Source organism: Psittacula echo, assembly GCF_963264785.1.
Source record: "Psittacula echo genome assembly, chromosome: 1".
NCBI lineage: Eukaryota > Metazoa > Chordata > Aves > Psittaciformes > Psittacidae > Psittacula > Psittacula echo.
This window is the reverse complement of record NC_137735.1, coordinates 166,821,666-166,844,709: the sequence shown is the minus strand read 5'-3', so window position 1 is coordinate 166,844,709 and position 23,044 is coordinate 166,821,666. Positions and strand designations below refer to the sequence as shown.

General features: G+C 40.7%; 1 protein-coding gene across 1 annotated transcript in view; it reads right to left on the bottom strand.

The window, feature by feature from the left end:
* Window positions 1-23,044, bottom strand: part of CELF2 (CUGBP Elav-like family member 2) — a 377,904-nt gene that overhangs the window by 122,204 nt on the left and 232,656 nt on the right. The window contains exon 3 of the mRNA XM_080630853.1: window positions 5,469-5,665. Within this exon, the coding sequence (XP_080486979.1) occupies window positions 5,469-5,665 (197 nt within the window). The remainder of the gene's footprint in view (window positions 1-5,468; window positions 5,666-23,044) is intronic.

Here is a 23,044-nt window from a genome sequence, read left to right as displayed (position 1 = left end):
TCTCCTGCTCTCGAACCTTTGAAAAATACACTCATTCAACATACGTGTGCACTCAAAACTCAAATTTGCTCACGGTTTGTTTTACCCAACTGAATTTCTTTGTATTGGACTGTTTTCTCCAGGTTATCAGCTGGCTTCACCCCCATCCAGTCCCTTCTGCATGAACCAAAAAGTTGGATAACAAGTTGGTGGCTCATTCTGTCAAAGCCATTTACATAGAGAGTGAAAAAGTATTGATCTCCAATAACAGTCCCCGTTGCTCTCCAGTCATCATCCCCTCTCTTCCCCTGGCCCATAACCTTTCCCCATTCTAATCTGCCCTCCATCGGCTAACCAGCTCCCTTCTCCATTTGAAAATGGGCCCTTCTCTGCTTCACCAGTAACGGTATGTATTACTCTCCTGTGTGACACTGTGTGAAATGCCTCTGGGAAATCAGCTTGATTACATACACAATTTCACACCTGTCCACTTTCACAGAAACCTCTTGAAAAACTCCAGTAGATTTGTCAAATGAGAATTACTTTTTATAAAAATCAGTTCACATCTGTAATGTATTTCATAATGCCACTTATAACCCATATAAAATTATACAATAAGGCTCTTTAAGGTTTAAATTCAAACATCCTAAAGAAGCTGAAAGTCAACAACTCAGCTTTATAATTCGCCCTCCCTCTCCATTGTACTTGTATCTAACAGCAACATGTGGCTTTGCTGTGTGAAACTTCATACAGTGCTCAATGTATTTGCTACAAAAAATATGCAAGGTACTTTGTCATTCAGTGCGCGACAGATTTCAAATTTGCAATTGTAACCGAAGATCTCCCAGCCATGATCACTCAAATTTAGTTTAAACCACAAACGTATAATGGCTGTGGTCCCAAGCACTGCACTTTCAACAGCTTATGTGCTCATGATGCACCTCATTGGATCTCAAAAGCTAAACAATGTTCACATGGACCTGTGAGAGCATTCAAAGCACAGAGTAAGTCAGAATGCGTAGGGAAATGCTGACTCCTGGAGCAGTGGCTGAAGGGAGCTTTCAAAGAGCATCTAAAATAGTTTTGCAAAACACAATGTATTGAAATTGCTCCAAGGAGCAGGAGGTGCAATTGGCTGAATGGTGATGCAAGGCAAGGAACAGTTGGTCTTTCCTGCTGATGAGGACAGTCAGGGTGGGCTTGTGTGACAACTGGCATGCCACTGCTCTGCTCCCACGCTCGACTGTTGTGTGGAAAATGGGGCACCGTGAGCAGGAGGGAAGAAACCATCCCTCCTGCCTTCATGAGAGGGTTTCTGAAGGGCTCAACTGTAGCTGCAATGGTACCCAAACAAACCAGAGAACTCCTGCCTCCATTATGACTTGCCCATCCGGTCTCTCCTGTATGCAGCAGATGAATGCCTCATTATCAGATTCCTCTGCTTGCTTCGCGGTAGACTTAAATTACCATGTTAAATAGGATAATAATAAACACTGGCCTTTAACTACAGCACATCCTTGTTCACTCAGCAGCCTCCCTCTAATCTGATAAAGGGTCTGAAAAAGGCTACAAGGAAACACAGAGTTAGTTGTTACACGGATGCCTCTCCCCTGTTTTCTGCCCCGCAGCACAAGCAGACTCAGGCTCACAAAGCTGCTTTAGGGGACCTTGATCCCTACAAGAATTAACAGGTATCAAAACAGGCGCAAGGTACCAAAAGCACATCATGGATCTGGCCCAACACTCTTCTGCTGCATTTCAATAGGCAAAAGTAGCCCTGTGTCATCTGCTTGCTTCAGCACTTAGACTCTGAAACAAAAGCAGCCAAGGAAATCTTTCCAGCTTAGGAGAACAGTGGGGAAGGAGAGAGATCTCGGTGGCGGTCTATACTGCCTTCACAATGAGCTGGCTGCATCTGAGGTATTACAGAAGCTCTCTTTAACAACTACTCTGAGAAAAAGTCATCTATCCGACCCAGAATAAATTATAGGAAGGCAGCAAGCTGGATTGGGAACAGAGAGGGCTGATCTGCCTAGACTTGAATCTCCTTAGCCCCAGAAGCTGAAAGTGCCATTTATTTCAGTGTTACAGGATTTCCTGCCTTCATTTATTTTTTTTCTTTATTTAGTTTACCTAATCCCCCGGAATTCTCTTGTCGCAGAAAGAGGAAAAAGCCTTGCAAAGCAGCCGACGAACACAAAGTCAAATCACTTTGCTGAGCTCTTTCACGCATCCAACAAGAACCTGAGAACTGCACACTGTGGAACGCACGAGGAGTTTCCTACTGACACAGGATATTCCAACCACTACCCATTGAAATGCAGTTCACAATTAATAAAGCCAAGCTTTGCACTAGCAGCAATATATCTGTGGAAGTAAGATGGGTTTCCTCTAGTTTCCCAAAGAGAGTAAAACTTGGCTGTCTACCTGTCTTCCTTCTCCTCCTCCTGCTTTGCAGAGCTGGCAAGCGATACAGAAAAGGAGGAAAGACATGAACTAGGCCGTCTGTCGTTGGAGGGTATGAAAGACATTCTTAATAACAGCAGGAGAGAGAGAAGAAGCCTATGGTTATTTTTGACAGAATTGGGAGAGACTCAGGTTGCAGCTTCATAAACAGTTCATCAGAGAAAAATTCCGTCCAAATTGGAGAAGCCCCTTTGGCCAAGCTAACAGAAATACACAGCCCATGTCTGCTAAGAGATTTCAAAAATCAAAATGCCTTTCTTCAAAGAACAAAATCACACTGACACCCCCCCACATGGTGTAGTGGCATTATCTTGCATTTTTGTCATTGCAATTCATGGATTGCAGATACCAGCCTGTGAATGTTCTGCACAACACACAGCCACAACCATGCGATGAGATGCAAAATGGACTTTTTCCAGGGTGACTCGACCACAAAGTCCCTGTGATGCACTGTTCTGCAGAGCTGGAGGTGATGCAGAGAGGCAACAGGCAGGAAAATGGCTGGAATCACCCCAACCAGGTCAAAGAAAATGAAAATGGTAGTTTCCAGGGGGTGTTTACACAGAAGGAGAACATGAAATTCGACTGCTCCTCCAAACAAAGAGTCAAAACTCATCTTCATCATTAAATGCCAGTTTGATAGCACAGGTGAAGACCTCATGCATCATGATCACAAGACAATCAGGTATTTGTGTGTTTGTTTCTAACATTCTTAACAACCTCTTGCACAGAAGCCTTTGTGCTACTGGATTAAGATTCCTAATCAAGAGATGCTCACAAGAAACTCAAGAGCTTTCTCTATCTAGCAACCTTGCTGGCAGGCTGAGCCAGGAGGAAGGATAAAGCCAGCTTGCAGATACAGTCCGCCAAAGCTTCCATGGGAAAAAGCTGACCACCAGAGGAGCTTGCTGCTGTGTCAGGGAAATGGACATCTGAAGATTATTCTGTCTTTCTTGAGGATTCATTTAATTTACTTATTAAAATATATAATGCCTAAAGTGACCTAAGAGCATCATCTCTGCATGACTGGAAAGAGTCCAAGGAAAAAAAAAAACCAAACCCCAAAAAAGCCTCCAAGAAACTCCAACAAGCAACAACCACCTTTCAAAAGGAATACTGAATATGGGAGCTACAAACCTGCATAATTAGTCTACAACAGTTTGCATGACCTGTGCTTAATCCTTATGCCTTCCATCTCCCTGACAGGCAGGTACAGTATAATGGAAAACACTAGAGAAACAGGAATCAATGGCTTGCTTCTGTCTAACCACAATACCATTCTCACTTCATTTACTGCTTAGTGGGAAGGCATTTCTGTGGCACAGGAATCAGCTCTTTCTAAATGGACAAGTCTCAAAGTTCAGCATTTTAGTGGTTTCAACTAAGTAAGAGTTTGCTCATCCATAGCAGCCCGGACTGCAGAAAATCCAGTTGCCTGACCTCTTAATGCTGTCTTCTATCCAGCATTACAAGAACAAAAACACTTGCTGAGGGCTCTGTAGTAACACAGCAGGGAGCTGCATGCTACAATACATCTATCCTGGGAATGGAGGGAGCTGGAAGCAGAACTAGACTGAAACACTCCAACAAGAAGCACTTTCTGCTTCTGAAGGAAAAGAGCAATCTAGGATGGGGCCTTGATTAGCAGCAGGTATGGTGAGATGCCACCCTCCCTGCCACTCGTGTGACACCCATGCATCAACTCTTTTAACCAGAACTGATATACGCAAGCAACCCAAAACAGAATCATAAAATCACAGAATCATAGAATAGGTAGGGTTGGAAAGGACCTTAAGATCATCTAGTTTGGAAAAGACCTGTAATGAACTAATATCACTGAAAGCACAAAAATGCTTCAACTGGGCACCAAAAAATGCTCACTGAGAGGATCATCTGTCCCATACCAGGGCAAGGGGACAATGCTGAGCCTTGGCAATGCTTTGCATAAAGCACAGGAGCACCAAAAGTTGTGCCATGTGCCTCATGTTGGAGCAATCACTACTCACTAAACTGGAGATCTCAAGTGAGTGCTGTTTTGCACTGCTAGCTGCCAGCCCACAAAAGCATCATATAATATCCTCTGTAGCATGTGTGCTTTAAAGGTTTTTAGAAGCAGTGGCAGGAGTGCAGTAAGAATGAAGAACTATCTAGTAAACTTACAGCCAGGCACACATGCATATCTAGTTGTGCCTCTGAGATGCAGTAATTATTTGTAATGCTGGCAACACTTCCATGTACCAAACCTTAAGTGTAAATGAAAGTATAGAGCTATAAGGGTGAAAACCTGCATTCTGTGAAACTAAATATTTACTTTCCGTCTACATGTAAACATATGTTATACTCACATAGCTATAATATACGTTCATATACTTTGTAGCTATAATATACAGAATTCTCATGTGCCTCAATATGCATAGGTATACAGTGAAACCAAGCACTACAGTAAAGGATAAATACTTTACACATGGAAGGAAATACAACCCTTTCATTTAGAATAGTACCAGTGCCAAAAATGAATCCTTCAACATGACTGCAGAAAAGAAATCAGATTTTGGCAAAAGGGAAGGGCGAGTCTATTTTGTAAGTTTTATTGCCCCTGGAGCAATGACGTCGCAAAAGCCCATTGCTATAATTTCTCCCCTTTTATGTCCTTAAAATTATTCCCACCTGGGGTGCAAGGAGAGGAAATGAAAGGAAGTAGAAAATTATATTTTTTCATGAGCTAATCCTGGGAAAGTGACCACTCAGGTTTCCATGTTTCTTGACAATAATAATTTAACCAAGGACAGCAATCTTTGGTTATTGTTTGCACAGTTGGAATGCATGCTTCCAGATAACAGACATTTAAACTGCAATTTAAGAAGAGGAACACAGTAATCGATAGGTATTCAGCAGTCCTCTACTCTCAGGACTGCTGCACAGCTCAACAGAGTATGCTTCAAAACAGCCCAGATACAAAGCTCTTTGGAAAGCAAGATCATGAGAAACAAAAACTGAAAGCAAAGAGAGCACAGCTACTGTACCTTTACTTTGGGGAGGGTTCTGACTTCTGTCTCGGAGAACATTAATCTGGTAGACAGCTCCGTAAGGCTCAAAAAGTTCTTTTAACTCTTTTTCCGACCATGAACGGGGAATCTGTCCAACAAACATCTTAATGGCATCTGGGTCTGGTTGGTCTGAATGATCCAAAGCTCCATTCATCTTGTTAGCTGTGCCGTTACTAGAAAGTAGAAAAGGAGATTAAAAAGAGAAGGCAAGTTAAGAGACTGTGCAGTTTTCATGTGCACTAGATGCAGAAGATGATGTCAATTGGCACAAAGCAGGAGAAAAGAAAAAAAAATCAGTATTTAATTAATAGCATAAGTATTATGAACAAAAACCAATGTGATTACATTTTTCATTGAGTCTGGTTTTCTCTGCAGGCTGCTGCTTAATGTCATTATATAAGAAGAGAGAGGCACAACGCAAACTGAGAGTTGTGCATTTTAAAGCAGAGGACAGTTGCAAATAAGTGCAGATTTCTCTCCATGGCTGCTGTAAACAGAACTGCAGTGAATTCTCACTGAACTGGCTACTGGCAGAAATAAGGCAGTGCGTGTGTGTGTGTGTGTTTTGTAATAAAGTCACATGAAAAGAGTATGAAACACTTGGCAATCTGTCAGATGACTAATGCAAGATGCCAGCGATGAATTTGCAGATTGTGTGAAGCATTCATGTGTGCATCAAATTAGGATGATATTGCCTAGAATGGAAAACACTCCAGCTATGTGGCTGGTTGATGCCGATTAGTTGTCTACGCTCTTTAAGAAGCAGAAGCAGTCTGGAAAGCTCCAGTTTAAAGCACATTGTTTACTGCACCCTGCCATAAAGACAAAAAAATGCAGTTCAAAAAGGCAAAATTGCCTATATTTTGTTGCAGAAATTAAAATGCTGCTGCAAAAAAGTTTTTCTCCCTGCAAAAAGCCATGAGGTTGTTGAAAATCTTCACACCCTGTAAACTGTTACTCTATCTGATCTCCAGAGGTACACTGAAGTTTGAAACAACCATGTGCTTTTGCAGGGGAAAAGAACTTCATAACACAAAATAACCTGCTCTGAGAGACAAATGACATACTACGGTTTAGGAAGAGTGCCACTTAGAAACCATGTACACATGTAAGAGTTGTATTCTTATATGAAAATAGTTTAAAACACTGAACAAAAGTAAAAATACCAACAAACCCCCCTCACGTCGCTATTGATAATTAAGGGCAGTAATTTCAACTAATTATTTGGCCAGAGACTCCGTAACTGGTAATATTTGAATGCTTTGGTTTCAAGAAAGAACACTAATGAGACGTGACTTCTAGAGCATTTCCCCCCATCTTTCAACCAGGGAAAGGGGGGAAATGGCCCGTGTTCAGCACTGTCGAGAGTTGATCAATGCAGAATTCAGGCATTTCAGAGCCACCTGCCACTTTCAAAAACCTTGGCTTTAATTTTAGTGTCTCCATTTGATGATAGTTCAGCAGAGAATGCCCAGAGGAGGACTTGGAAGAGCTCAAAAACTGCACAACCAGATGAAAATTATAGGTACATGTGAAAAAAAACTAATATCTAAGAATGGGAAGAAAAAAGTGACCCTGTGTAATTCCCCTGTCTCACAGCTATAACCTGTGCAAAGACAAATTAGTTTCCATCTCCCTGAAAGCATAATTCACCTGAGCACATTAATATGCCCATATTAACTTTAGCACTTTCCCTGCTTACAGAAGGAAGGTGAAAGTTATATTAAAGGTGCATTTTAAACCAACAGGAAGTTTGATCACTGTTTATGAGGCATCTTCAATGTGAAACAGCAGACAACAAGACTTATCACACTCATTTTTAGGCAAAATTCATATTGATTCTAGAGTAGTGCCTGAGTAAGAGATTGAATGATCTGGTCCAGCCCTTTATCGCATGCACAAATACCTTCTTTTGTCTTACATATGGTCTTTGTATTGAAGATGTTCTACAGGTCATAAGAGCATCTGGAGAAACTGTGATTTCTCCAAGCCTTACAAACTGCATTTCTCATATGGATGTAACGCTGAAGCCAAACCAATCCAACCAACCAAAGAACCACCCCCAAAAATTCTCCAAGAAGCAGAAATACCCTGACTGACCCACTTGAATGATACCCCATGGGAACAACTTTCAAGACTTTCATGGAGCCATAGGCATCTAACTAACGCTTACACCACTCCATTATTTCTTTCCAGTTCCTATTCCTTTATGTAAAACCTAATCTGTTAAACAACCTCCCCACTAGTGAGGCTGAAAAATCCCTGACCCACAGCTGAAAATAACTAAGGAAAATGCTTACACATTATTTTGAACCTGAGAAGACATAAAAAGGTAGAAGCTTAGCTCTGCAGCCCGCAGCTTTGGCCTGGACTCAGTCAACTATTTTCTGTCAGAAATGGCTTCACTGTTCACTTCATTTATTCTCTATGTTGTTTACATTGTAAAAATGAATTGAGTTCATTTTTTAAATTATGCCCTTCATCTATTCTCTCTGTTGGACCCCTTCTTTAAGAACTCCACATACAATTGCTGCTTTAGCCCAAAATTACAGCAAAGGTCATATTTAATGAAGAATAACAAGTTTATTCCTTTGCTTTTTCCTTTGCCCAAATTACCTCTACCACCAAGAGCACTGCAATTTCCATTGCTAACAAGCCAATTTTGAGGAAACCACAAAACCAAATACTTCTACCTGTTTTCTCATGTTAATGAACCCATTAGCATCAAGTTCCTGCTTTGAGCTAAAGGTTTAGGCACAGGCCAAGATTTCTTCTAATTCCACAAAATGCTTAAGCCCTTTCTTTACTTTGGTGGAAGTGAAGTCCAATTATGTTCATCATATTCCTTAAATGTTTTATTGGATAAATATGCTTAAAGGCTCTGACTCCTGGTGTAGGCTACCTTACGCTGTGATGCAAAGCTTCAGGGGACAGGTTTTGGCACTTGCCACCTGAATTATCTTGGGTAAGTCATTAAAACTTACCTGGACTGAATCCCACCAGCTCTGCCAATCCACTAACTCTGGCAGATTTAGAATAAAACCAAGTCTAATTTAGACTCTACTTTTGATCCTTTTGTACCATAAGGTTTCACTGAGCAGGCAAGTTTGGTGGGGTTGACAGGCAAGTTCAGTCTGTAGACAAAACACTCATACCTACAAGTAAAGCTGGAATCCTTTCTAAATCACATCTCCTTTGACTTCAGTGCAAACTAAGGCTCTGAAGCACCTCAGAGGAGGCATCACTCTTTAACTGTTGGGGTGATGAGGAGCACATTAGTGCTGTTGCAGCAGTGGCGCTTGCAGTAGCATCCTCACCCAGCTTTGGCAATAGCCATAGGACTGCAGCCAACTGCAGCCAAACTGAACAAGCAATTAAAAGAACAGAAAGATAACAATGGAAAAAAAGCCACACAATGTTATAGTTTCTATGAACCTGATCCCTGCAGTGTACTTGAAGGTTCCACTGAGGAACACAACTATATAGCACACCCGCCTGATGGTTGTCACAGAGCTTGTTGAGACAATACAAAATCCAGCCAAATATACTTGATCCCTTGCAAATAGTCTCTGCTAAAGATGAATTCCCTTGTCCTTTCCCAACCTTCATCTTCGCCCAATGGACATTAGTGCTCTGCACTAAGTCACCAACAGCTGCAGGGGTTTTCGTTACTCCTCTTTGCCAACAACAACTCTCAGAGGAGACCTTTCCCTCCTGCTGTACCCAAGTAATAACAAGGCAAAAGAGAAACCACATGCTGAACTTTCCAAGAAGAAGGAATGCATTGCTTGCAAATGCTTAGGTCTATTTCTTCAAAGCATGACCATACAGAGATAGCTGCATCTACGGGACAGTAATGAGAATGGGATCCCTTGACAATTACTGCCAGGCCCCAAATGATGACATACATTTAAAAAAAAAAAAAAAAAAGAAAAACAGGAAAAATAAAATAGATGATGTGGCTTGCTGCCTTAACACTGCAGCAACCCTTTCCTCCATGGCCAATTTAGCCCACTGGACTCAGGGGTGACCCAGCACATCATCTTCACTGACAAGGTGTCATCCATATCGTAGAGAGCAGCCGGAGGGCAGAGATTAAGTCATTGAGTTGCTGGCTGCTTGTGGTCTCTGCCGGAGCATCCTCTCTCAATTTGTGCCAATTCTCCTTCTAATAACCTAACTACCATTCCATCATTTGAACAAGCTGACAGGGCCACTCTTTGAGGAGCGAGAGATTGTTTTAATATCACTGCTGTTTAAGCAGAAGCACCAGAAAAACCTAGTAGACACCTTCTCTGTCTCTCCCATTCCTATCTGTAATTACAGCAAGACTGCTAATAAGAGAACTTACTACTTAGGAGAGAGAAGCAGACTTCAGGAAAAAACCTCTGGATCAAAAGAGACTCTCTCAAACTCATCACTGTTAAGAGCTTTGGCATTAATCCATGTCATTTCCAATAATGAACTAGGTGTCAAGCCAGGTGCTGAGAAACAGTCATTAACGAGGACCAAACGGTTTACATGAGACCTGTTTTCCAAATATGTTTCTAACCCTGCTCAGAACCATTCTCACTGTTCCATTTTGGTTAATTCATGTCTCAACCCTCACCCTATTTTACCATTTTGCTGGGGATTTGCCTTTTTCACGTTCTATGGTATGACGTGGAGGAGAACACTGAACTCCCTCTAAAAGCCAACATAACAATAAGAACATGATAACAAACGGGTTCCAAGTATAAAGACTACTAAATCCAACCCAGCAGAGGGGCATTTCTAGGCATCAGGGTTTTACAGTAATAAATATTCACATCTGAGCTGCGGAGCCACTGCCAGGATATCACACACAAGCTGACAAAAGGGACAACACCCGTTTGAAGGACTTCAACTGCTGTCAAGAGAGACAAACAAGCATCACCTTACTCGAAAGATCATAATTGCTGGTTTGCGAGCAAATTTTATCTGGAAGGACCCAAAAGGGCTTTATAAACTCATTGTTTGGAGAGGAATGACTTCATCGTAAGGTGACAGACGGCAGCTGTTTAATGACATGGAGCATTATCGCACAACAATTTCAGCCAGGAAGGGTAGAAGAATACCGTACCCAATTGAAAACTGCAGGGGGCTGTGATTTATAGACACAGAATGTAATTACCTAAATTGGATTCTGGCCAGCAAAATAAGGGCCAGAAACTCTGAAAAAAACAAAACAAAACAAAACAAAACAAAACAAAACAAAAAAAAAAAAAAAAAGTAGTTTCATATTTTTAAGCTGCAAATGACCTGGTCTCTGTGTTTCATCTCTAGAAGCTTTCTGGCCCATCAGCATTTTCACAGTGCAGCTGCTCAAAAGCAGCTCAAAGGAAAGATGATGCTTCAGAAATCATTAGCTGCGCCTGCTGTAGTGTCTTGTACAGTTTTTGGCAGAACTATTAAATGCTAATAATGCTAATAATTACTATTAAGTAACACATCTGTAACAGCAGTTGCTAAATGAACCTGACGTAGTGCCCAATGAACAAAGCAGCATGCAGCAGGATGCTTGGTCCTATGCGTGCAGTAATGCTTGCAAAACCATTCCCTGTACCCATTGGCAGGGCTTATAACTGAGTAGCTATAGGACATGCAAAGTTGTCTTCCTGCTGCACCTGAAGGCCAACTGCAACTGCAGGAGGGACACTGAAAATCTGAGCCCACAAAACATTCCCCCTTACTCCATCTTACAGACCCAAAAAGCCTTTAACAAAGAGCTGAGCAATTCTTCATCCATCCAGCAGAGAGCAACCGCACTTGCACTCACACACGAACATCAACGACACGAACACTTCTCATGGCTTTTAATACCTGACATCCAGTGCTCAGATTTTATTCTTCTCAGTAGCTAAAAATACCCAAACCCTCATGTAAGCACTGAATGGTAAACACAGTATTTTTTTCTTGTCTCTTCATTGGCAGAAATTATCAGTCAAAGCATAATGTTCCTTAAGATAATGGAGTCTTTACTGCCCTGATAATCTAAAATTCACAGTCATCTTTCTGGTGAAATCAGTGATTAACTGTAGCTCAGCTTTGCTAACTCTTGTATATTAGATCATACAAATCATGGCGAAGCATTGTTACTATAGGGGATAACAGTTTAATGATTAATTCCAAATTTAGCACAGGATCATTTTAATGCTTTAAATGCTAACTTTAAGTAAGGTAAGGAGGTAATGTACTGTCACAGTAGAAGAAAAGATTTGAAAATCTGGGGGGGAAAAAGCCACTTTTTATACCTTGAAAAATGTTTTGATGGGGAATAAATTTGCGCTGGGAGAAGCAGCAGCAGAGGGAAGTTGCCATTCAAGCAGGTAGGTCAGACTGCATGATACTAAGGTCACTATGAATTGGGAAAAGTACTGAACAAAATACATACTACAGAAACACCAGAAAAGAGCAGAGTATACCTGAGATACACCACATTTTTTTAGAAATATGGATGCAGATTCCTCATTAGTATCACAGGAAGAAATCAAGGATACAAAAGGAATTCTTAATAAGAGCAACGTTAAAATGCAATTATCTTTTCAGCTCACGGTGCACATCGGAGCACATTCACTCCTTTGTGCCAAGGCTTCTTGACTTCCTAAAATCAGCCCCCAGTTTTGTTCCCCAAAGGAAATGAGAGAGGGTCTGTCCTAACCTGGCTGCAACCTCCCCATGCTCATTGCTAAACATTCACCTCCAAAGGCTGCTGGCTCTTCAGGTGCTCAGTCTCTGTGTTGCTGCACCACCTCCATTACAAACCACCTTGATTTAAAGCTGGAGTTTCAACCTCAATTCCAAACACCCTTTATATACACGTTTAAAACTACCGAATGACGTTATTTTAATGTCCTGATTTTGGTAATGCTTCCTAGAATGGTAGAGTGAAGCAATATTAACTATGCAAAAGATTTGTACATTTGCTACATCACACCTTCAATAAAACCCTACATTCCAACACACCTTCTTAAAAATCAGATGTCCAATGTGTTTCAGACTGTCTCAACTCCTATTGCTGGTGTATAGACCTATTTTTTATCAAGCAAATTATTTTATAGCATGTAGTAGTGCTTAATGATGTGTATCCACTGTATACAGACATGAGTGGAGTAACTCATACTAGTTAAAATATATGTAAACAAGAGGATGTATCAGTGCTGAAATAAAAGCAAACAAGGAAAGGAAAAGTTGGCATGTTTTTTTTATGGAAACCAATTAAATATCATTGTTACTTCATCCAGTAGTGGAAGCAAACAAGTAAACACACCATCTATACAGGTCTGAACTGTGTAGCATCATCTTGTTTATGCTGATAAAACTTATAATGATCTATTTAAAATGTTTTTAAGGATTTGCTCACACTGGCCTATAGGTGTTATTAAACTGAAACTAGCAGAAGCTCAACAACCAGCGACAGATCCCTGCCCTTTACCATATGAAGAAAGCTGAGCCCACCCAAGGCCAGCCCTTACTGCCTTGAGTTTGTTTTTGCTCTTGTTCAAGTATGGATGAGAATCACAAATTTCTAGGCATACAAAATAAAAATGATTAAAGTAAGTTCTTGGAGATCTAAATCAAGATGCTATATACTAAACCGCAGCCTTGTTCTTCCGGGCTCTCCTGTAGGCTTTGGGAAACGACGAGTTCAAGGCTAGATAAGGTCTGGCAAGCAATAATGTTCTGCAACATAAAGCTCAGCTTAGGCAGTGACCCACTAAGTCATTTCTGCTTTCTGGGCAAGATTTGTTCTGGACATTAAACCCTCAAACAACATTGGGTCTGTCTTCATCAAGTGTAAGGTGGGTGCATTTCTAATCCTGTGCAGCAGGAGAAAAGTGCCACAAGAGCTAAGACACATCTGATACATACCTAAGTATTCTATTTTAAATACTTGGGTTTTTGTTGGCCAATTGCCATATGGACATCTGCACATCTGGTGTTGACCTGGAGAGCTTAGCATTAATAAAAGCTTCCAATTCATATGTGATCTGTCTCTAAACTACTCTCTATTACGGCAGATAGAGAACCCTGGCAGATCACCACAGCTATGATGCTTGCCAGCAACGACTGCATCTTACTGTTCCACTCTTGTACTCCTCACCAATTTTTCCCTTTGGGGTAGATGCTGTTCTCTTGCATAAATATCTCTGTTATGCTTAAAAGGGACTCAAATTGCCAAGAGTTTCTCTCTGAATTACTATAAGCTGGGCAGTAACATGAGAGAGCTCATGTGCTTGCACAATTATAGTTTTGGAGCACCAATTGATATAATTTTTCACATGAAGTTCAGTCTGAAGTAGCTGACTGCTCGGTATTAATGGTGTGGATTATTAATGCCTTGCTTTACTGATTACACATATTTGCAATAAAGCATACTTCTTTCAGTGTGGCAGGAAACATTTATCAGTATCACTTTTTTAAAAAAAAGAGAAGTATTTGATTACACCCAAATGCTTATATATTTGTGACATCTCATCAACAGAATTAGAACAGTACGAGGCTTTTAAAATTCAGGATACGTAGGACCATCTGTTTTCTTGTCAACAACCTCAGTCTCTCCACATTCCAAACACCACTCCAAATTCACAAAGTTGTTACTCCATTTCCTTCTTCCTTTGCCCCCCCAAAAACTTCACAATCAGTAATGAAGGCTTCAATTTTTATTTGTTTGATAATTAATAATGTGACTATTCCAGCAAGTTTTATGCCCAAGCTGGCAATCACCTGCAAGTTTTTACGAGGTTTGCAAGAACTTACCTACTTTATGGCAAACTGTGTCCTGGCATGGGGGCTGAGGGGACGGAGGGCATGGGAAAGGTGTCCTCCAAACATGTGTTTTGAAACACAGCCATTTCTATGTGCTAAAGTCAACCCATTATTGCAAGCAGTAATTTACAGTCCAATGCATTCCAAACCAGCACCCACATGTGTACACATGTGCTCAGACCTGCTCCCAGGTGAGCTCCACAACGCGCAGGGAGCTGTATTCATGGGGCCCAAAAGCGTACGCCCAAAGAGAGGGAGGGCAGCAGCTTGTGTCTGGCACGGGTGCTTTACCTAAATAGCTTCCTTAAAAAGGGAATGGAAGATCACAGCGCTGCTCGTCTTAGGGCACAGCCAATTTTGGTTAGCTGCACTTATTTATGTGAGATCTCAAATAGACAATTAAAGCAAGCTGTGACATTCAATTTCCTTACTTAAAACAAAATATCCTATCAAGCTCATCCATGCTTCCCCCTTGTACAAATACAAGAAAAGATTATTGTCCAAAGTGTCATGCAATTGTAATTTTAACAAGTTGAGCATCATCATAGCAAAATCCCCCTCAGCTAATTTTTTTTTAAACCATTTCTTCATTTTTTTGACACCACATCTGGCATATAGAATACAGACGATCATTTGTTTATATATCTGCTTAAATGCCTTTTCCAAACACAGCCAGATGGAGCCTTTCAAAATCAAATTAATTTCAGATTAATTCACTCTGGACCCACTCCAGTTTCATGACTCTGTGCTTTGAGGAACCATCTAAATTGATTTAGAGTCACGAACTTAGAGAGCTCAAGTCCTTAGGTATAGAAAAAAAAGAGATTGTTCTTGCATACTGAAAGAGTCAGCAAATCCAAAGTGTTCATGATTGTAAGTTTTGCCTGCTTCAAAAACACCCCAACCGAGACCAACCTAATAATGCATCTGCCTATATAATGCCACAATCATATGTAAAAAGCTTCCTATTTCATCCCAGAAAAATCACTCCAGAATTTAGATCTTCAATGCCTCCCTTGCCGAGGCCAATAAAATTTATTGCTCTAATTAAAAAGCAAAATAAAAAAGTGTTGTTCTAAACCTTGCAATAAGCAGCAGTCATAGAAAGACAGGAGACAGGTAATAAAAATCTCCCCTGCAAGGGATTTATCTAAGGAACTATAAACAAATGTAGCCTGCAAACACTGTGGGCTTGCATACTGTCAATCCTCTATGGATGCCTTTATTATCTCACTTGTTTCAATTGCAATTTGGGTTTCCATGGAGATGTAACAGTCAACTCTGGAAAATTATAAGATAAATGTCAGGCAGTGATAACGGTGTTAATGAAGCTTCATTGACAAGCAGAACTATGCTTCAAATAATAGGCATATTTCTATTAGCATATGTATAACCTGTCCAAAAGAAAAAGAAAGAGAAAAGAAAAATCCCAACATCAGGGAAAGACAATATGAAAAAATTAAAATGAAATTGTGTATCTAGATACGAAACACACCACGAAATGCTGCATCTACGTGAAACAATGAATTCCCAACAAACAAGGGAGATGTGGGTACGGAATTTAATTGCCTGATTCCTCTTGAAATTTTGGCACTCAGCTATCATGCTGAAAAACCACTTTGCTGACATGCACAGACACACTTTTGCATGGTGTGACTCTTGTTCCCTTACAACGTGAGGCTGGATGGATCTGCTTCAGAAGGCACTTGAAAGCATGCTATTTTATAATGCGCAAATACAGCTGCAGTGAGCTGTTAGAAAGATGCAGACCTCAGTGGAAACACTAACAGCGTGTACACAAACACAGCGCATACTACGAAAGCTCGTGCGGGTTCAGATCAGGGTGACTGGTCCACCACATTGCAGTACATGATGGGTTGAACACCATACTGCGGGGGCAACAACCATGAGCACTTCAGCCTACAGCATGGGGTGGTCTTGACCTGCTCCTGCACTAACCAAGCTTGTGGAAAGCATGCAGAAGCTGCAGTCATCTATGAAGGCCTGTAGCCAACTTACTTTCCACGCATGGAAAGGTTTCAGTGAACTGGAGGCCAAAGCTGATTTCTGCAGCACAGATGAAAATGCAGACCATCATGAGTGATTTCAATGAATCAAGCATTTCGTTTGGGCAGAGTGGACTTCCACAGGGTGATTTTTGCAGGTGGATAATATGAGTTAAGATATTCAGTGCCTGTTCATTAGGTGGTATTGCCTGTGGCTGGAGAACCAAGAGGTGCTAGAGGCTGTTCCCATCTCTTCTCACCCTACTATTTGGCCTTGGGAATAATAGTCCCTTGCCTGCCTATGTAACTCTTTCAGGTAGAGTCAATCCTCCTCTACAGGGTCTTGGAAAACAGGGTTCTGGTATTAGCTGAGTGTTAGAGAGGCTATAGGTAAATGATGAAACTGAAAAGTGGGATCAGGTTTGGTTTAATGATGGAGGAGGGTGAAATCCTAAACAGCAAACAAAGAATAAAACCTTTATGCCTCCCAAGGCTTGATGGTAAGGTATGTGCCCACGCAAAACTTTGGGAATCCCATGTTTTTCTTGGTTTGCCCCAGTTCCCAGGAAAAAATAATAAAAAAATACAAAAGTTTCCATTTTCTGAACCTTTTCTAACTACTCCTCAATATAACATGCTACAAAAAACTAAGTACCTCATTAGATTGCTACTAAAATGCCTATAGTTAGAAAGCGATTTTTGTTAGTGACTTTCAACACAGTTACACCTCACTCCCCAGTGCTCCAACTTTTTGGTTAGATAACCTCCAAAACCTAGCATTACTCATAGCTGATTCTATGTTACAGCACAAGTACTTCTCCCAGCTTCGTGGAACACAGTAACAGGTTAAGCTAAGCCTGGCTTTGGCTTCAGCTTCAACCGGGCAATTCTTACATGCTACTGCTAGCGTCAAACAGTGGTAGAATCAGGTCCCATCAGATGTACCACCATCAACACATGCAACCACCACAATACGTAGATTACAGAAGAGAAACTGGCTGTGACGCCAGAATACCAAGCAATTTTTAACGAAAAAGCCACAACACATGCTATATGGAAAGAATTGCCCTGTACATGGCAAAACGGGCCACACTGCCTCAATTTCGCACTTGTTGAAACCTCAAAATCCCATTGCAATCTGTGTTCTAAGTTCTTCAAAGACAGATCAATTTTCCTTTGTATTCTGGGTTACCAACAGCTATACTTTTATATCTGAAAAGAGAGCAGTTATATATAAGGCTAAGAAGCACTGGACAACAAATCCGAGTCTTTAAAGTAAACTCTCGTTATAGTACAAGGTTTTATTAATTTTTAGCCTATTATTGCAAAGAAGTTATTTTTCTCCACTGGTCATGCTGTTCTTTTGAGGCTCACAAGAAAATAAACAATTACACATGATTAGGAAAGGGGTAACTCCCCCTTTTAAAGGCATCATTCAAAGAAACAAAAACAAACTTAGAAAAACTGGTTTAAATTTTCCTAATGAACATACCATGAAAAATCCCAACAAAACCACAACCTAACACACATGCTTCCCAAGCCATATGGCAGTCATCTATGGGGACTCTTCTCACTTCAAAGATAGACATGCATCTTCTAGTTGTGAGTTTCGAGGGCGCAGCATTAGGAACACAGGAGAGCACTGTCATTTGGAACTTGTTTGCTAAGTTGACAGGAAAATACATCTCAAAAAGTTGCCCCAAAACCATGGTTTTAAGGTCATGGTAAATACTTGCAGAAGGAGAAATTTAAAAGGATTAAGTAACTTCTCAACAGCACACTTTGGACAAAAGCTTCTCCTAGTGGGCTATTATTTGCTCTGGAGGGTTTATTCCAAAGCAAAAATGAAGGAGGGCTTGGGGACTCGCTGGCACTTTTCCAGAAGAAATGGCAAAGGAGATGATAGGAAAAAACCTGAGTACCATCTACATCCCTTTGACCATCCCATGATGTGCAAAGCCTCTTCATGCCAATAGCCTCATGCAACAGAAGAGGTAGTCAAACACTTGTGGATGTATTTTTAAGCTCCCTGTAACATACTCAACCTGTGGAAACTTGGCCAGCTCAGGTTTGGCTGGCTGTCAGCAGCAGTGTGAATGGTGGCGTGACTGACAGAAATCTCTGTCATCGCACCACAGGGTTAATTTCTTCCCTTGTTTTTGCTCTTTTCCTCCTTCCCCTGAATGTGGAAAACTCTTTATTTGTGATGACAAGTCTTTGGAAAGCTGGAAGATTAGTAACACCATGTGGTTCCCTAAGATCTCTAACCCTTTTCCACCTGTTTTTCCATAGAACCCCTCTCCTGTACGGTCATCGGCACTTTCACTCAACAGATGGGAAAAGGGAATAAACCTGCCCCAGGCCATGCGGAGGAGCCTGGATGCTGCAGATGGGAGAATACAGGCTTGAAGCTCACAGGTCTCAATTGCTTGATACAGGAAACAGAGGGGAATCCAAGCATCAAATATGGGATTTTAATAACACGAACGTTTATTTTAATGATTTGAAGGCTGACACCTGCTGGGCTTGTCACTGTAAGTAAGAGATATGGAGAAAAAATGCGAAGCCTGAATTTTCATTCTGACATTTTCCACTGGAGAACTGTGACTTCTGCTCATTTTGGATTAACACAGGGAAGGATATCTGTACCCCGTGCCCATATAGTCACTCATGACAGACAGCGACTAGCTGGGCAGCAAGTCAGCTATGAGCACCAAACATGGAGCTTTACTCGAGCAATTTCAAATTCACTGAGAGGGGTATTACTCACAGATTATTTTAAGGCACATCAGTTTTCTTGCTGTAACCATCCTTCAGAGAAAATTAAATCCGACAGAAGAACAAGACAGGGAAGTGGTTTTAGTGGTAAAGAGCAGAGGACTACGTGACCAAGAAAGCTGTTTCTCAGCCACACGATTTCATAAGTCTCTTACCTTTGCTGTGCTTATCCCCCTCACCTTTGAATCAGTACATTATGTCCCCATCCCAATGAAAAACTCTGAAACACTCAGAGGAAAGCACTACATAAATGTTGAACCATTATGTTATTAGAGGGCAAAAAACCCTAAGCCCAAGCCTTTCACGATACACTTTTTAACTTGAAGCAATTCTAATTTGTCTTTTAAAAGCAGTATTTGAAAATTATGCAATACACTTTCCAGCACCACTATTGCTATTTGCATTGAAAGGAGTATCTCCGAGGGCCCAAACAATGCTGGCTGCTTTTTAAATAGCAAACCTAACCTTATTAGTGAGGCCAGAGGTTTTCCTATTATTTTCCTATGTTAGGAAACACAACGCACTTTCAGAGTATTTTAATAGGTGGTTAAGAAAAAAGGCAAAAAGGTGACACAGCAGGTCTGAGTTCATTTAGCCCAAAAAGTCAAGAGTTTTTAATCTACTATTTTCTACCGCTTATCTTCATTAAGGAGCCCAAGACCTTGAATGCTTCTTTACTTCTCTGCACTTCCATCTTTCCGAGACAGGACTGAGTGTCAACAGAGTTGACTGAAGCATTTAATGCTTTACTAAGAAAGGTCAGAGAATCTGTGAGTTAACAACAGGTTTCACGGACAGAATGGGACATATTCCCTGAAGTTTCAAGGTCGACGGGAATACAGCTCTGATGCACCAGCTCACATATCACAATACTCCATATTTTCCAGTCATTTATCCCATACATCCTTTGCTATCCTTTAGTATTTAATTTGATGATGCATTCTTGGACAGAGTTCCATTAGGCTGAAATGCTAATTAAAGCTAGCCTGAAATATTAGCAGCTATATAACGTTTGATTGGTAGAAGAAAAATAGTTGGATCTGAAAATTCATATTAGCTTTTACATGGATTAAAAATTATTATTTAATGAATTTTAATTGGCTAGGGCACCTTTATGAACAAAGGCGATTAACAAATATAATGTATACAATACATTTGTATATGTAACAAAGAGCAAAATCAAGCCTGACAGCATACTTTTGCTGATTCCAGAACACATACGCAGCTCACATGGAAAAGGAAACAGATTACAAGAAGCTTTCCCTTAGCCATACAGAGATCTAAGAAGCTCAGTCAGCAACGGCAGCGCACTTATGACTGCAGCGTATGTGCCCCTGACAGTTAAATCAAAACTATACATCCTCGAGGAGTCATTTAGTCTAAATCACAGCCTGTGATTTCTCATCTTACATGGTCAATGGGTCTGCATTTCTTGAAAATGGGAACACTGGTGGAGGTAGGATTGAGACTTCAGAACTATTTTGCCTGCTCTGTTCCACGAGCGCTGCAGAAATGTACACAAAGCTTTACAAATGACCTCATTTTTACCAGGAAAGGACAGCTCAGCTATGTTCTCTATTTTCCTGAGCTGAAAGGAAGGCCCCACAGCCAAACTGTCATGTCTAATAATTGTGTTGCTTGAGAGTGTTTAAAACAAACAATTTTTTTTCCTTTCCTTTAAATAAAAAGCCGTGGAGCAATTGTAGTGTTTTGAGGGAGCAACTGCTGCATTTTCTATCACATAACCATGACACCAGAATAGCAATTTTGCCCAGTTTGATGAATGAGCCTTATAAGGATAAATTTTCACATCATTAATGATCTGAGCTGATTATTCCCTTCCCCCATTTCTCCTTTTAGGTCATGGATCAAATGTGACCCACTTTCCTTGAATGCTTTCCCACCATCTATTTTTCCCATTAGAGTAGAAAGCCAGTTGCTAAGGACACATTACAAAGCAACCATGCAACCACTAACTATCTGCCCCCCAAACATGCACACACACACACACACACACTTTTCTTCTTCCCTGCCTTTAGGATATTTTCTCCCCTCTCAGCATCTACTCTGAACAAGATCCTGCTTTACATTCAGGAAAGCCAACAACAGAACTGCCTATAAGGACAAGCTTAGCACGAGAATAGGATTTTCTAATGACTACAGAGACTCCTGGGGCCCTTCATATTTAAAAAAATATAAAGGCAGCAGCCTTGGTTTTTAATTACTCCTAATTCTAAATCTCATGGCCTTAAACACAATAGCTCTTTCAACTCGAAGAAAAAAATGACACTAATCAGTAACAGATTCCCCTGCGCAACCTGCTAGGCCTCTGATGGCATTGCAATGTTTGCACTGTTGTGATTTTTCAAGGTTGACCAATGAGTCAGCAAAGCCAAGATGACTTAAAAGCATTAAATCATGCAACTAAAATGGCTTTTTCACATACAGCGCCGGATGGATTGCAATTAGCAAGGGGAATCAGTACAAGGCAAATATTGTAAGAGAGAGAGTGAGAGAGAGAATGAGACAAATAGGGAATTAAAGGAGATGGTGTTCATTTTGGAACAAATGAGCCCCAGATGTTAAGGTATTTGTGGTATAATACAGCCCCTCTCACCAGCCAGGTAAGGAATGTAATTAAAAAGCATTAAAGTTCAATTGCTGAGGCTCAACAGAAACAAAATGAAGATTTAATTCATCTGCCCTACTTCCCTGTGAGTAGCCTACTAATATTCCTACTTGGTGCAAAGTCCTGTGAAATGGAAGACTTGTGTCATTCTGCAATCCTTTAGATAACAGTTCTTCTCCTTGGCATTTGTAAAAGAAAAGATGTCATTCCAAGTGTCTCATTGAAAAATTAAGCATAAGTATGTAACACTGCAGCTACTTGGATTATCCTGACTGTTTCAGCTTTCCATGTCATTTATTATACTTCCCAGTAGCATCGCACAATACCTCAGCATTGCTTTCTATAATGAACACCTCATCTCCTCTGGCAGTTAGGGGTACACCATATGATTAACTGTTTCATGTATAGAGATTCCCATTTAAATCACAGTTACGGAGTGGACAAGACTGAGGATTTGATCACAACCTGCATTTCTATTTCATATCACCCACTCTTTTTCCACAGTATGTCCATAATGTACTTTCTCCTAAGTCTTGTACAGATCACAGAAATCATATCTGCAACGGGATTTTTCAGTTAGCACAGTGATGAACCTGTACATCAGAGCTGAATTGCTTCATTGGCAGTAGAGAAAGATTAGAGTTACCAGCATGATGAGCATACTAAGCATGGGTTTCTGGTGGTGGTCTAATAGCCTCCTGAAAAGAATAAAATCCTGTTGATTGTAGGAGTCCCTAAATTCAAGACACAAAATATCCCATTTTAGATTACGAGAACAATGCCATTAGCTTTCTGAAATCCAAACTTTTACTCTCCATATCAACTGAGCAGCCCACAAGAAAGAGGATCCTGACATTTGGCCAAGGCTTTCAGGCACCCTGACGAGCAAGTCCACTGAGCTCCTTAGATGTGCACTGAAAGCTTGGATGGAGTCCCTAGAAGGAATTCAAGGGAAACGACATCATTTGTCCATCTGAAGCAGGCAATCAAACCTGTTCTGGACATTAAGTTTGACCACGTTTTCTTCTTCACACTACCTACTCCTCTACTTCCCTTTGTATTTACAGGTTTTTTTCCTACCTCTCCTCTTTTCAGTTGTCCTTAACACACCTTTCATTTATGTTTAGTGTATTTGCTCTTCATTAAAATGATGATTCCACCAAAAATACACCAAATACATAAAAATAAAGAAGGCAAACATGGTAGCTGTCCTTCATTACTGCTTCAGTCCTGGACAGTATTCCAAAAGCAGAGTGATAGCAACTTCAAAGCATTTGAACATCGAGCCCCTAGCATCATGTTTTATCATTCTTTCACATTGTCTGGACTTCCAACAGCTCTTTTCCGGTCTG